Below are 15,204 nucleotides of genomic sequence, written 5' to 3' on the forward strand. Positions count from 1 at the left end.
GGGTCCCGAGTCAGCAGAAGCCAAGTGGCTGCAGTTAATCGCCACAGACAAGGTGGGCATGGCTACCATAATGGAAAACAGGCTCAAAGCAGCAATCAAAATAATATGACTCGCAGAGACTTATGGCGTTGGCTAGTGGATCATGGAGTACCAAGTAGTAAAATAGATGGGCAATCGACTAAATTCTTGTTTGAACTATATAAGCAGAAGAATTCTAGGCCACGTGAACAAAAATCTCCCTTGAATTACAAAAACAGAGTCACGGCCCCTTAATCAATTCCCAGACTTGAGACAGTTTACAGATCCAGAGCCCCTTGAATGAAGGGAAGGCCGGGTACCCTTGGAGAAGGACCCTGTCACACTGTCAAAAATTTATACTGTTAATCTTCCTCCCAGCCTTCCCCAGGGGGACCGACGGCCTTTTACCAGGGTGACTGTGCATTGGGGAAAAGGAAATGATCAGATATTTCGTGGATTATTAGACACTGGGTCAGAAGTGACATTAATTCCCAGAGATCCAAAACGTCACTCTGGTCCACCAGTCAGAGTTGGGGCTTATGGAGGTCAGATGATTGATGGAGTTTTAGCCCAGGTCCGTCTCACAGTGGGTCCAGTGGGTCCCCGGACCCATTCTGTGGTTATTTCCCCAGTGCCAGAATGCATAATTGGAATAGACATACTCAGCAACTGGCAGAATCCTCACATTGGTTCCCTGACTCCTGGAGTGAGGGCTATTATGGTGGGAAAGGCCAAGTGGAAGCCACTAGAGCTGCCCCTGCCTAGCAAAGTAGTGAACCAGAAGCAATACCGGATTCCTGGAGGGATTGCAGAGATTAATGCCACTCTTAAGGACTTGAAGGATGCAGGGGTGGTGATTCCCACCACATCCCCATTCAACTCTCCTATTTGGCCTGTGCAGAAAACAGATGGGTCTTGGAGGATGACTGTGGATTATCGTAAGCTTAACCAGGTGGTGACTCCAATTGCAGCTGCTGTCCCAGATGTGGTATCATTGCTTGAGCAAATCAACACATCCCCTGGTACCTGGTATGCAGCTATTGATCTGGCAAATGCTTTTTTCTCAATTGCTGTCAGCAAGGACCACCAGAAACAGTTTGCATTCAGCTGGCAAGGCCAGCAGTTTACATTCACTGTGCTACCTCAGGGTTATATCAACTCTCCAGCCCTATGTCATAATATTGTCCGCAGGGATCTTGATCATTTCTCCCTCCCACAAGACATCACACTGGTCCATTATATTGATGATATCATGTTGATTGGACCTAGTGAGCAAGAAGTAGCAACTACTCTAGATTTGTTGGTAAGGTATTTGTGTGACAGAGGATGGGAGATAAATCCAACAAAAATACAGGGGCCTTCCACCTCAGTAAAATTTCTAAGTGTCCAGTGGTGTGGGGCCTGTCGAGATATTCCTTCTAAGGTGAAGGATAAGCTGCTGCATCTGGCCCCTCCTACAACCAAAAAAGAGGCACAACGCTTAGTTGGCCTCTTTGGGTTTTGGAGACAACATATTCCTCATTTAGGTGTGCTACACCGGCCCATTTACCGAGTGACTAGAAAAGCTTCTAGTTTTGAGTGGGGACCGGAGCAAGATGAGGCTCTGCAACAGGTCCAGGCTGCTGTGCAAGCTGCTCTGCCACTTGGACCATATGATCCAGCTGATCCAATGGTGCTGGAAGTGTCAGTGGCAAATAGAGATGCTGTTTGAAGCCTTTGGCAGGCTCCTATAGGAGAATCACAACGCAGGCCCTTAGGATTTTGGAGTAAAGCTTTACCATCCTCTGCAGATAACTACTCTCCATTTGAGAAACAACTGTTGGCCTGTTACTGGGCCTTAGTAGAGACAGAACGCTTAACCATGGGCCACCAAGTTACCATGAGACCTGAGTTACCTATCATGAGCTGGGTGTTATCTGACCCACCAAGCCATAAAGTTGGGCGTGCACAGCAGCACTCCATCATAAAATGGAAATGGTATATACGAGATAGAGCTCGAGCAGGTCCTGAAGGTACAAGTAAGTTACATGAGGAAGTGGCCCAAATGCCCATGGCCCCCACTCCTTCCACCTTACCTTCTCTTTCCCAGCCCACAGCTATGGCATCTTGGGGAGTTCCTTACAGTCAGTTGACTGAGGAAGAGAAGACTCGGGCCTGGTTTACAGATGGTTCTGCACGATATGCAGGCACCACCCGAAAGTGGACAGCTGCAGCACTGCAGCCCCTTTCTGGGATATCCCTGAAGGACAGTGGTGAGGGGAAATCTTCCCAGTGGGCAGAACTTCGAGCAGTGCACCTGGTTGTTCACTTTGCTTGGAAGGAGAACTGGCCAGAGGTGCGTCTGTATACTGATTCCTGGGCTGTTGCTAATGGTTTGGCTGGATGGTCAGGGACTTGGAAGGAACATGATTGGAAGATTGGTGACAAAGAAGTCTGGGGAAGGGGTATGTGGATAGACCTTTCTGAGTGGGCAAAAAACATGAAGATATTTGTGTCCCATGTGAATGCTCACCAGAGGGTGACTTCAGCAGAAGAAGGTTTTAATAACCAAGTGGATAAAATGACCCGTTTGGTGGATACCAATCAGCCTCTTTCCCCAGCAACTCCTGTCATTGCCCAATGGGCTCATGAACAAAGTGGTCATGGTGGTAGGGATGGAGGTTATGCATGGGCTCAGCAACATGGACTTCCACTCACCAAGGCTGACCTGGCCACAGCCACTGCTGAGTGTCCAATTTGCCAGCAGCAGAGACCCACACTCAGTCCCCGATATGGCACCATTCCTCGGGGTGATCAGCCTGCTACCTGGTGGCAGGTTGATTACATCGGACCACTTCCATCATGGAAAGGGCAGCGATTTGTTCTTACTGGAATAGACACATACTCCAGATATGGGTTTGCCTTCCCTGCACGACATGCTTCTGCCAAAACTACGATACATGGACTTACAGAATGCCTCATCCACTGTCATGGTATTCCACACAGCATTGCTTCGGACCAAGGAACCCACTTCACAGCAAATGAAGTGAGGGGATGGGCACATGCTCATGGAATTCTGTGGTCTTACCATGTTCCCCATCATCCAGAAGCAGCTGGGTTGATAGAACGGTGGAATGGCCTATTGAAGACTCAATTATGGCGCCAACTAGGTGGCAATACCTTGCAGGGTTGGGGCAGTGTTCTCCAGGAGGCTGTGTATGCTCTGAATCAGCGTCCACTCTACGGTGCTGTTTCTCCCATAGCCAGGATTCATGGGTCCAGGAATCAAGGGGTGGAAACAGGAGTAGCACCACTCACTATCACTCCTAGTGATCCACTAGGGAAATTTTTGCTTCCTGTCCCTGCAAGTTTAAGCTCTGCTGGTCTACAAGTCTTGGTTCCAAAAGGAGGAATGCTTCCACCAGGAAACGCAACAATAATCCCATTGAACTGGAAGTTAAGGCTGCCACCTGGCCACTTTGGGCTTTTTATGCCTCTGAATCAACAGGCAAGTAAGGGGATTACTGTACTGGCTGGGGTGATTGATCCTGACTATCAAGGGGAAATAGCACTGCAACTACACAATGGAAGTAAAGAAGAGTTTTCCTGGAATACAGGAGATCCCCTAGGGTGTCTCTTAGTACTACCATGCCCCGTGATTCAAGTCAATGGAAAACTGCAACAACCCAATCCAGGCAGGACTACCAATGGCCAAGAAACTTCAGGAATGAAGGTTTGGGTCACCCCACCAGGCAAAGAACCACGGCCAGCTGAAGTGCTTGCTGAGGGTAAAGGGAACATGGAATGGGTAGTGGAAGAAGGTCATGATAAATATGAACTACGGCCACGTGACCAGTTACAGAAATGAGGACTATGATGACATGAATATTTCCTCCTCATTTTGTTATGATTATGTTTGTATTTGTCTGTAAAGAAAATATTTTTGCTTTCTTCTCTGTCTTATCCCCTTATCATAAGGCATAAGCTGTAACGTTCATTTTGAAGGTATGGTTTTAGGTGATGTGTACAACTGCCAAGTTGACAAGGGGTGGACTGTGATGGTTGGGTTCATGTGTCAACTTGGCTAGGTGGCACTGGCCTGACGATTGCTGTGAGGATATTTGAGGCCGGTTAATAAACCAACGGGGTGGTTTGTCGGATCATCAGTTAATTGACTGCAGCTGACTGATGACTCATCAAGGGGCGTGCTTCCACAGTGAGAGAATGCAATTGGCTGGATTTGGTCCGGGTGATCAGTTGGAGGCTTATAAGCCAGACGGTTAGAGAACCTTCACTTCTTTCTTCAGCTGCTCAGTGAAGCATTTCCTGGGGAGCTTGTTGAAGTTGCCAGTTCGTTTCCTGAAGAGTTCGTCAAAGTTGCTGGTTCGTTTCCTGAGGAGTTCGTCAAAGTTGTCGGTTCGTTTCCCGAGGAGTTCGTCGGACGTCTTCCTTGGAGTTGACAGCTTGTTGACGGCTCTGCAGAATTTGGACTTGTGCACTCCCGCAGTTGCGTGAGTCACTTTTACAATTTGATAATCAGAGACATCTCTCATTGATTCTGTTTCCAAGGAGGACCCTAACTAATACAAGAACCATTCTTTATGTTATCAATAATTGCCTACTGGTTCAATTCATATATTCATTCAACAGATTGAGTTCCTGTCCTGTACAAGTCACTGTGCTACACACCTAGTCAGATAATAAATTTTGTTGTAGGTTTTCTGTGATGACAATAGTATATGGAAAATGCTATATAGTGTACAAGGCACATTAATAAATAATAACTATTAATAGAGGATGAGTGAACAGGTCTTGTGTATACAGTATGTTTGGAATCATATGTAACTGATATGGAATCTTAGCTATATACTTGTATGACCTTTGAGCAAATCATACACCTTATCTATGCTTCTTTTCCTCAACTGTAGAGATGGTAGAACAATCACTACCTTGCAAGTTGTTTTCGACAGTAGAAATTATGTATAAAGAGCACCTAGTACAGAAGTTTGAACATAGTAGGTGCTCTGTAAATGGTAGCTCATTTTTATTAGGCTTGAGTGCTAAGCCATAGCCTCCACTAAGCTCAATTTCACTTATGAACAATCTTATCTAGAAGCACATGCATGGGCCCCAAGGTTGAGTCATCTTCTTTGAAGATATTGGCTGACAGGTGTGCTAAGGCAAAGGTTCTCAAACTAGGCTTTCTTTGGACTTATTCTCCCCGACTAACATTGAATTACAGGATTCCACTGTAGAGTGCTAAAAAAATGATGTTGATTGGATTCTAATGAGAAAACAGAGTGTCAAAGAAACTTCCTCTGCTCCCTAAACTCTTTGGTTTTTTGAAAAGCTGATAATGATTCCTTTATATTTCTCTAGAACAGCTTAATGCAGAAACAAATACATGCTGAGCAAGTGTGTACCTAAGAAAATCTGTAGGCTCTGGCTACTGTTTCCTCAAGTCACCTCTTAATAGCCACACTACCTAAGCAGGCTACTTCAAAGTCTGAGCATTAGAACACGGAGTTACATACTATAATCAGATTAAACATATAGCAAAATTAGCCTTCTATGTTGCTGATGTGTCTACAGTAATTAGACTTGAGTGCTGAGCAGCTCTCACAAGCATATTACATTACATTGTGTAATAGTATTGCAACAAAACTACTCATACATGTACAGTTTAATCCTCATCCTCCCATTCACCCTCACAATCACAAACTCCTCTAGAAGATCACAACACACAAGCCAAGGCTTTTCTTGTTCCCTACTGCCTCCCACCCAAGAGGTTCAGGGCTCAAGTTCCTAAAACTCTTTCCCAAGAGATATTTATATGTACACACTTGGCCCCTGCTTCTTCTCTCTTACTGGAAAAGGTCAGTCAGAGGAATTCTGTGCTGCAGAAGTGCTCCAAGCAGGAAATACTCTGGGGTCTGAGGCTATGGCCAATTTTCCAGTATGTAACTACAGTGAAGGAAGGAGGCACAGTCGTGAGAGCTAATATTGCCTACCAAGTGTGGTGCTATGGGGTGTGATGAGGCCACAATAAGGATGGACTCTGGAACCTCTGATGTCTGAGAGGATCAAGACTTAAAAGATAAGGTAAGGCAGCTTGGGCAAGATGGCAGCATAGAGAGGAGTGGAAGCTAAGTAGTCCCCCTGGAACAACTAAAAAAAATGAGAAACAACCAGTAAATAATCCAGAATAACTGCGGGGGGACAAACGAGACTGTCCACTCATCATACACCAACCTGAATTGGGAGGAATGCCCAAGATCACAGCATAAAATCTGTAAGTAAAACCTGCGGATCCAAGTTGCAAGACCCCTCCCGCATAGCCTGAGCTGCAAAGCCTCATGGTGCCAGAGAGAAGCTCTCTCCCAGAAAGCAAATATAGCTCAGCTGAGCTCCAACTGGGGTTTTAAGTAGTGAGTGTGAACTGCTCACTACAGGTACACATCCCCAAAAAACAGAGGCTTTGGATGACGACTGACCTTGGAGAGCTGGAGGGTTGCCTTAGACTAGGTCTGAAGGGGACTATGTTTCCTTTTTGGCTCAGTGGAGAAAGCCCCATTTTCAGTTTCCAGGGCTGTTACTCAGAGAAGGGTGGAGACCACACAAGCAGAGAGAGAGACCATTGAAATGCTAATGACCTCCCCCTAGGGAGTCTATCTTCTTTAAGAGGAAAGGGGTGGGGCCCTTTCCATTCAGAACCAGACCCCAGAGCCTGGGGGAACACGGCCATACCTCCTCACACCAGTCAAGAATTATAGGCTAACAGGCATCACCTGCTGGGCAGAAAAGCACAGTGACCTGAGGCATCAAAGGGTGGAGCAATTTTCTAAGACACACCCTCAGGGAAACCAGATACTGAATATTTCTTCCCTCTGGGACCTGAGCCTGTTCTCCTCTGGGAAAACCTGATTTGGATAACCAAGGAAACCATGCCTAGACAACAGAAAATTACAACCTACACTAAGGAAAACAAAGTTATGCCCCAGTCAAAGGAACAAACATACACTTCAACTGAGATACAGGAATTTAAACAACTAATGCTAAATCAATTCAAAAAGTGTAGAGAAGATATTGCAAAAGAGATAGAGGCTGTAAAGAAAACACTGGACATATATAAGGCAGAAATCAAAAGTTCAAAAAAACAACTAGTAGAATCTATGGAAATGAAAGGCACAACACAAGAGATGAAAGACACAATGGAAACATACAACAGCAGATCTCAAGAGGCAGAAGAAAACACTCAGGAACTGGAGAACAAAACACCTGAAAGCCTACATGCAAAGGAGCAGATGGAGAAAAGAATGAAAAAATATGAGCAACGTATCCGGGAACTTAAAGATGAAACAAAGTACAATAATGTGCGTATCATTGGTGTCCCAGAAGGAGAAGAGAAGGGAAAATGGTCAGAAGCAATAATAGAGGAAATAATTAATGAAAATTTCCCATCTCTTATGAAAGACATAAAATTACAGATCCAAGAAGTGCAGCGTACTCCAAACAGAATAGATCTGAATAGGCCTATGCCAAGACACTTAATAATCAGATTATCAAATGTCAAAGACAAAGAGAGAATCCTGAAAGCAGCAAGAGAAAAGCGATCCATCATATACAAAGGAAGCTTAATAAGACTATGTGCAGATCTCTCATCAGAAACCATGGAGGAAAGAAGGAAGTGGTGTGATATATTTAAGATACTGAAAGAGAAAAACTGCCAACCAAGAATCCTGTATCCAGCAAAGCTGTCCTTCAAATATGAGGGAGAGCTCAAAATATTTTCTGACAAACAGACAATGAGAGACTTTCTGAACAAGACACCCGCCCTACAGGAAATACTAAAGGGAGCACTACAGACTGACAGAAGACAGGAGTGAGTGGTTTGGAACACAATTTTGGGAGATGGTAGCACAACAATGTAAGTACACCGAACAAAGATAACTATGAATACGATTGAGAGAGGAAGGTTGGGAGCATGTGAAACACCAGAAGAAAGGAGGAAAGATAAAGACTGGGACTGTGTAACTTGGTTAAATCTAGAGTGTGCAACAATTGTGATAAAATGTACAAATATGTTCTTTTACGAGGGAGAACAAGCAAATGTCAACCTTGCAAGGTGTTAAAAATGGGGAGGCATTGGGGGAGGGATGCAATCAACATAAACTAGAGACTGTAACTAATATAATCATTGTATTATGCTTCCTTTAATGTAACAAAGGTGATATACCATGGTAAATGCAGATAAGAGGGGGGGATGGGGAGGCATGTTAGACACTTGATATTGGTGGTGTTGTTTGACTCCTTACTCTACTTTGATTTAGGGTTATTTTTCCTTTTTCTGCTTCCTAGCTGTCATTTTTTTTCCTCTTTCTTTTGCCTCTTTACCTTCTTTGACTCTCCCTCCTGCCTTGTGGAAGAAATGTAGATGTCCTTATATAGATAGTGGTGAAGGTGCTGAACACATAAATATATGACCATACAGAGAACCATCGATTATTTACTTAGGATGGAATGTATGGTGAGTGAACAAAACCATATAAAAAATGATGGGTTGATGACAAAACCTTGAGGGCAATATACTGAGTGAAATAAGCCAGACACATAAGGACAAATATTGCAGGGTGTTTTAGTTTGCTAATGCTGCAGAATGCAAAACACCAGAGATGGATAGGCTTTTATAAAACAGGGGTTTATTTCGCTACACAGGTACAGTCTTAAGGCCACAAAGCGTCCAAGGTAACACCTCTTCAATCGGGTACCTTCACCGGAGGATGGCCAATGGCGTCCGGAAAACCTCTGTTAGCTAGGAAGGCAGCTGGCGTCTGCTCCAAAGCTCCGGCCTCAAAACGGCTTTCTCCCAGGACATTCCTCTCTAGCAAGCTTGCTCCTCTTCAAAACATCACTCCCAGCTGCACTCTCTTTCCTCTCTTTGAGTCAGCTCATTTATATAGCTCCACTGATCAAGGCCCACCCTGAATGGGCGGGACCACGCCTCCATGGGAACATCTCATCAAAATCATCACCGACAGCTGGGTGGGGCACACTCCAAGCAAATCCAACCAGCACCAAAACTTCTGCCCCACACAAGACCACAAAGATAATGGCATTTGGGGAACACAATACACTCAAACCGGCACATTCCACCCCCTGGACCCCAAAATGACATTATCTTTCCAAATACAAAATACATTCATTCCATCACAATATCACAAAAACTTACATCATTTCAGTAACAATAGTTAAGCACAAAATCTCATCAAAATCAACTTAGGCGTGGTCAGTCCCAAGGCATAATTTTTCTTTAGCTGTGGATCTGTGAACATAGAACAAGTTATGTGCTCCCAATATACAAAGGAGGGACATTCATAGGATAAACATTTCCATTGCCATAAGGAGAAACAGTAAGGAAAACAGGGTTAACAGGAGCAAAACAGTTCTAAAACCCACAGGACAAACTCCATTAGATTTCAAAGTCTGAGAGTCATTAACAAAACAATGTTGCATCCTTGGGGCTTGAGAGAGTGGGAGCCTAACCCTTCCCAAGGGCCTTTTTGGCAGCTGTTTCCTCTCCAAATGCTTGGGTGAGTACTCCAACATATCCACACATTGGGGAGACCACCTTCTTGGCCCCACCCTCCTCAAACATTGGGGCAGCTCCCGGATTCCTTTCCATCTCCAGGGCACACACTCAACCCCTTCAGAACAATGGGGTGGCAGCCAGGCTCTCCCCAATTCCCTGGAAATGTGCTCCACCCTCTTTGGGACCTGAGGTGGCAAAACTCTTCCAGAGCAACGAGGCGGAAAGCCCGCCCTCGACCTCCAGAGCAAACTCACCCTTTCCATGCATGTGGGCTACCCCGCTCTCCCAGCCCTAAACCTCTTGACTCCAGACCTCAACCTCCATGGCTCTGTCTTTGAAGAAATTTTTCCTTCAATTTGTTCCTTGTCTGTCTCCTCCAGTCCAGACTGGCAATGGCTCCATCTATAAAGATCTCGCAAAAATTCTGTTGGCTTTGCATGAAGCATGCAGGGGTCAAAGCCATCAGACAATAGGACTTTCCACAAATCCTTTCTGGATAATTCCATCTCCAATCTTGGCTTGTACTGAAATGGCGGCTGGGTTCTATGTTTGGTAACATCCTCACATTGGGCTGTAGCTTCTGGGATTCCACCCCCTGGAAGCTCATAATTTTCCAAGCCATCAGCTTCTGGTTTCTTTGAACCCAAGAGTTCAGTTCTAAGTTTATCTCTCTCTGCTCGCATTTTACCATAAGCTGCAAGGAGAAGCCAGGATACATCCTCCACACGTAGTCTGGAGATCTCCTCAGCTAAGTATTCCAGGTTGTTGCTTCCAAATTCTTCCTTCCATCTGACACCAGGACTCAATTTTGCCAAATTCTCTGCCACTTTAAAACAAGGATCACCTTTCTTCCAGTTTGCAACAACACATTCATCATTTCTGCTCAAGTCCTCATCAGAAGTATCTTTAGAGTCCATATTTCCATAAACAGTCTCTTTAAAGCAGTTTTGGCCTTTTCTATCAGGCTCCTCACAATTCTTCCAGAATCTTCCCCTTATCCATTTGAAAAGCCGTTCCAACATGTTTGGTATTTGCAAACTCAGCAGCAAAAGCACCCCACTCCTGGTACCAAAATCTGTTTTAGTTTGCTAATGGTGCAGAATGCAAAACACCAGAGATGGATAGGCTTTTATAAAACAGGGATTTATTTCACTACACAGTTACAGTCTTAAGGTCACAAAGCGTCCAAGGTAACACCTCAGCAATCGAGTACCTTCACCAGAGGATGGCCAATGGCGTCCAGGAAACCTCTGTTAGCTAGGAAGGCAGCTGGCATCTGCTCCAAAGCTCCGGCCTCAAAACGGCTTTCTCCCAGGACGTTCCTCTCTAGCAAGCTTGCTCCTCTTCAAAACATCACTCCCAGCTGCACTCTCTTTCCTCTCCTTGAGTCAGCTCATTTATATAGCTCCACTGATCAAGGCCCACCCTGAATGGGCGGGGCCATGCCTCCATGGGAACATCTCATCAAAATCATCACCGACAGCTGGGTGGGGCACAGTCCAAGCAAATCCAACCAGCACCAAAACTTCTGCCCCACACAAGACCACAAAGATAATGGCATTTGGGGGACACAATACACTCAAACCGGCACACAGGGTCTCTCTGATAGGAACTAATCATAATATGTAAACTCATAGACATGAAATATAAGGTACCAAGATATAGGATGAGGTTTAAGAATGGGGAGCAGTTGCTTAGTATAAGCAGAATGTTCAACTAGGATGAACTTAAATGTTTGGAAATGAACAGACATGTCAGTAGCAAGATGTGAGAATAACTAACAGTGCCGAATGGTGTGTAAATGAGGTGGAAAGGGGAAGCTCAGAGTCATATACATCACCAGAAGGAAAGTTGGAGGTCAAAAGTTGGGAATGTATAAAACTGAATCCTATGGTGGGCAATGTCCATGATCAACTGTACAAATACTAGAAATCGCTTCCATGAACCAGAACAAATGTATGACAATACAATTAGAAGTTAATAATAGAGGGGCATATAGGGAAGAAATATATACCTATTGCAAACTATATACTACAGTTAGTATTTCAACATTTTTTCATAAACAGTAACAAATGTACTATACCAACATTACGAGTCAACAATTGAGGGGGGTTGGTTAGGGATAGGGGAGGATTCGAGTTTCCTTTTCTTTGTTTCTTTTTTCATCTTTCACTTTATTTCTTGTCTGGAGTAATGAAAAGTTTCTAAAAATTGAACAAAAATTAAGTGTGGTGATGGATGCACAGCTGTATGAGGATACCCAGGGGCAAGTGATTGTACACTTTGGATCTTTGGATAATTGTATGGTATCTGAACAATCCCAATAAAAATTTAGAAGGCAAAAAAAAAAAATAAGGTAAATGGTGGTGTGTGGGTAGGTAGGGACCAACCCAACAGAACAATGTGTCTGGGTAGTGCAGACTTCAGTTCTGAACCTATGGCCCAGGAAAGCTGGTGACCTTGACATTTCTTAAGTTGTGACCACCTTTCCAGTGGAGTAGAAAGAGCACAGGAAAAGAGAATCAGAGGAGCTTATTTTAATCTCAGCTCTGCCGCATATAGACTATATGACCTTGGTCAAGTCAGTTAACTTCTCTCGCTTTCAGGTTCCTTGTTGGTTAAATAAATGTTACATTGCTTACCCTCTGGGTTTATTAAGAGGGTCAATTAAGATCATCAATGGGAATGTGAGAAGCATTATCCAAATTCAAGGAAGTATTCCTAATAAGATATTTCAAGACAAAATCCCCCATAAGTCTGGATACCTTGGGAAGAAGAAGAGAGATGGGATGCTGTTAGGGGAAGAACCGTGAGATGATGCCTTTATAACTTCAAGCATCTAGCTGTTTGAAAAAATCCAGGAGAACATGGCCACATCTGTTCTACCTCTGTGATAATGTAGATGTAGCATCTTGGAGCCTCTGTTCTCTAAGCTTAAGGGATAGAATTTGGAGATTATCTAATTCCAATTTTATATAATAAAAATATCAAGGTTCCTTATTCCATTCATTTAACAAATATTTCTTGTTTGTCTACTCAAATGCCTGGGACTGTGCTGTGTACCAGGGATGCAAAAATGAATAAAAAGAAATGGTCCCTTGTCTAGTTTATGGATGGATGTGTAGAAAAGTAGGGGAAGCAAACAAACAGACAAAGGTACCCAGTGTTCTTTTTTACTTCAATTGCTCTTTTTCACTCTAATTATTATTCTTGTTATTTTTGTGTGTGTGCTAATGAAGGTGTCAGGGATTGATTTAGGTGATGAATGTACAACTATGTAATGGTACTGTAAACAATCGAAAGTACGATTTGTTTTGTATGACTGTGTGGTATGTGAATATATCTCAATAAAATGATGATAAAAAAAAAAAAAAAAAAAAAAAAGGTGATGGCACCTCCATCCCACATTGGTGATGCCTATTGTGGGGTCTATGCACAGCAGAGGCCAAGGGGTTTTCACCAGGCCAGTTCTGCCACTGTTGTGGGCGATTAAGGTAGCATACATGAAGTCCACCTTTCAGCAATGCCGGAAACATGGCCGCCAGGGCTGATGCAACAACAGCTTGGGTTGCCCTCCGCCTTCTTTACGGAAGCGGTTCGCGCCAAAAGTACTAACCATACATCTGCCTTCCACCCCAGCAACAGCAACCGCCAATCCCCCTACATCTGCCTTCCACCCTAGCAACAGCAGCAGCCAATCCTAGATCGCCACCCGTCCTTATTAGCCACCCCCATCCTACCCTAGAGTATATATGCTCAGCCTCCTCAATAAAATTTTGCAGCTTATCAGAAAAAAAAAAAAAAAAAAAAAAAAAAAAAAAAAAAAAAAGAAATGGTCCTGGCCTTTAAGAAGTTCCATGTCTTCTGGGGGAGATAGACCTGTAAATAGATAAATTCCAGTCCTGTGTAGTCAGTGCTATAATTGGGGGTAGTGGTACACCAGGTGCAGTGAGAAGGTAACAGAAGAATCATTAAGTCTTCTTCTTGGATGAGTTGTAAAGGGCTTCACAAAGGAAGTAGCATTTGCGTGAAGACTTGAAAGATGAGTAGATGTTTACCAGATGGAAAGCCTGGGATAGGGTGGGAGATTGTATTCTAGGCAAAGGCAACAGCCTAGGCAGAGATACAGAGGCATGAGAAAGCATGAGGTGTTCAGCAAACTGTAAGTTGTTTAAAATGGCTAGAACCTAAATTTTGAGAAGGCAAGTGGCAAGAGATTAGTCTAGAGAAGCAGATCATAAAGGGCCTTGTGTGTATGATACTGTAGGTAAGGTAGTAGAAACTGGCAGGGGCAAGGTACCCATAGAATAGAGAACAGAAAGGGTTTGGGGAGCAGAAAGAGGGTCATAGATTTTGGACCCAGTGAAGGCCCAGACTTAACTCAGCCTCTCTGTTCCCAGACTGACCAATACCCCTGCCCCTTCTTCTCCAGGCTTCCGCAATTTGCACGTGGATGATCAGATGGCAGTCATTCAGTATTCCTGGATGGGGCTCATGGTGTTTGCCATGGGCTGGCGGTCCTTCACCAATGTCAACTCCCGGGTGCTCTACTTTGCCCCAGACCTGGTTTTTAATGAGTAAGTGCTCCTGGACCTAGACCCCACATAAATGCAGTCTGGCAAGCCTGGATGGTGAGGATGGTGATGAGGGTGATGGGATGATGGTTTCATCTGCAGGTAAAACAGTTAAGGCCCTAACCAGCCAGACCAGTATGAGGTGGCATTGCCCTGCCTGAAAAGCCAATTGGTTCGAGGTAAAGGAGGGTGGCTGTGAGGCCATCCCTTTCCTACCCAAGGCCCAACCCTTGTATTTTGGCTATAGTTTTGACCTACTTTGTGGCTTATCTCAGAAACCCATGTAAAGTTCCTCCCCCTTCACTCTGAGCAACATAGGGAAAGGGCAGAAAGACTCTGGTTCCTTTGGTTCTTTATGTACTATGGCCACCATTTGTTCAACAACTATTTTGTGCCAGGACTGTGCTAGATACTTTCTAAATATTACCTCACTGAGGTCTCATGACAACTTGATGGAATAACACTTGTAATACCTTTTTTGTGGATGGGGAGAAGCTCAGCAAAATAAAATGACTTACACAAGGACACACAGTTAGTGCATGTTGGAGACAGAATTCAAATGTATGCCTGTATAATCCCAAGCTCTTCTGCAGCATGGTGGTAACTGGTGGAGAGGAGCAACTCCACCACTCTCTAGCTATGTGACCTTGGCCCAGCCATTTCTCTTCTCTTAAAACTGGGTTTAACTAATACAGTCTCTGTTTCCAGTTCTACTTATGCTTCCTGAATTTGGCCAAGTGCTCAGATTTTGGAATTATACTCTTCAGGACTAAAATCTCAACTCTACAATTTCCTATATCTATTCCTTGGGCAAGACCCTAAAATTCCTTGACCCTCAGTTTCCCTATATGTTAATAATAGAACATTCTTAAGTGGTTTTTTATGGTGCATGAATGGGAGCTAGTGGATATAAAATGTTTGGTCCAGGGTAGGCAAGAGATAAAAAGGAAGTCCCTCTCTAATACCTGCTTCCTTAATAGTGATAATCTTCTCACATCTGCTGTTTAAAGTACCTCAATGGCACTATGGATAGAACTGTCAAGA

General features: G+C 44.0%; 1 protein-coding gene across 1 annotated transcript in view; it reads left to right on the plus strand.

Annotated features, from left to right (window-relative positions):
* The window catches only part of AR (androgen receptor), a 196,028-nt gene that overhangs the window by 173,248 nt on the left and 7,576 nt on the right, over window positions 1–15,204 (plus strand). The window contains exon 5 of the mRNA XM_037822338.1: window positions 14,019–14,163. Within this exon, the coding sequence (XP_037678266.1) occupies window positions 14,019–14,163 (145 nt within the window). The remainder of the gene's footprint in view (window positions 1–14,018; window positions 14,164–15,204) is intronic.

The sequence above is a fragment of the Choloepus didactylus genome, chromosome X (assembly GCF_015220235.1).
Source record: "Choloepus didactylus isolate mChoDid1 chromosome X, mChoDid1.pri, whole genome shotgun sequence".
NCBI classification, from domain to species: Eukaryota; Metazoa; Chordata; class Mammalia; order Pilosa; family Megalonychidae; genus Choloepus; species Choloepus didactylus.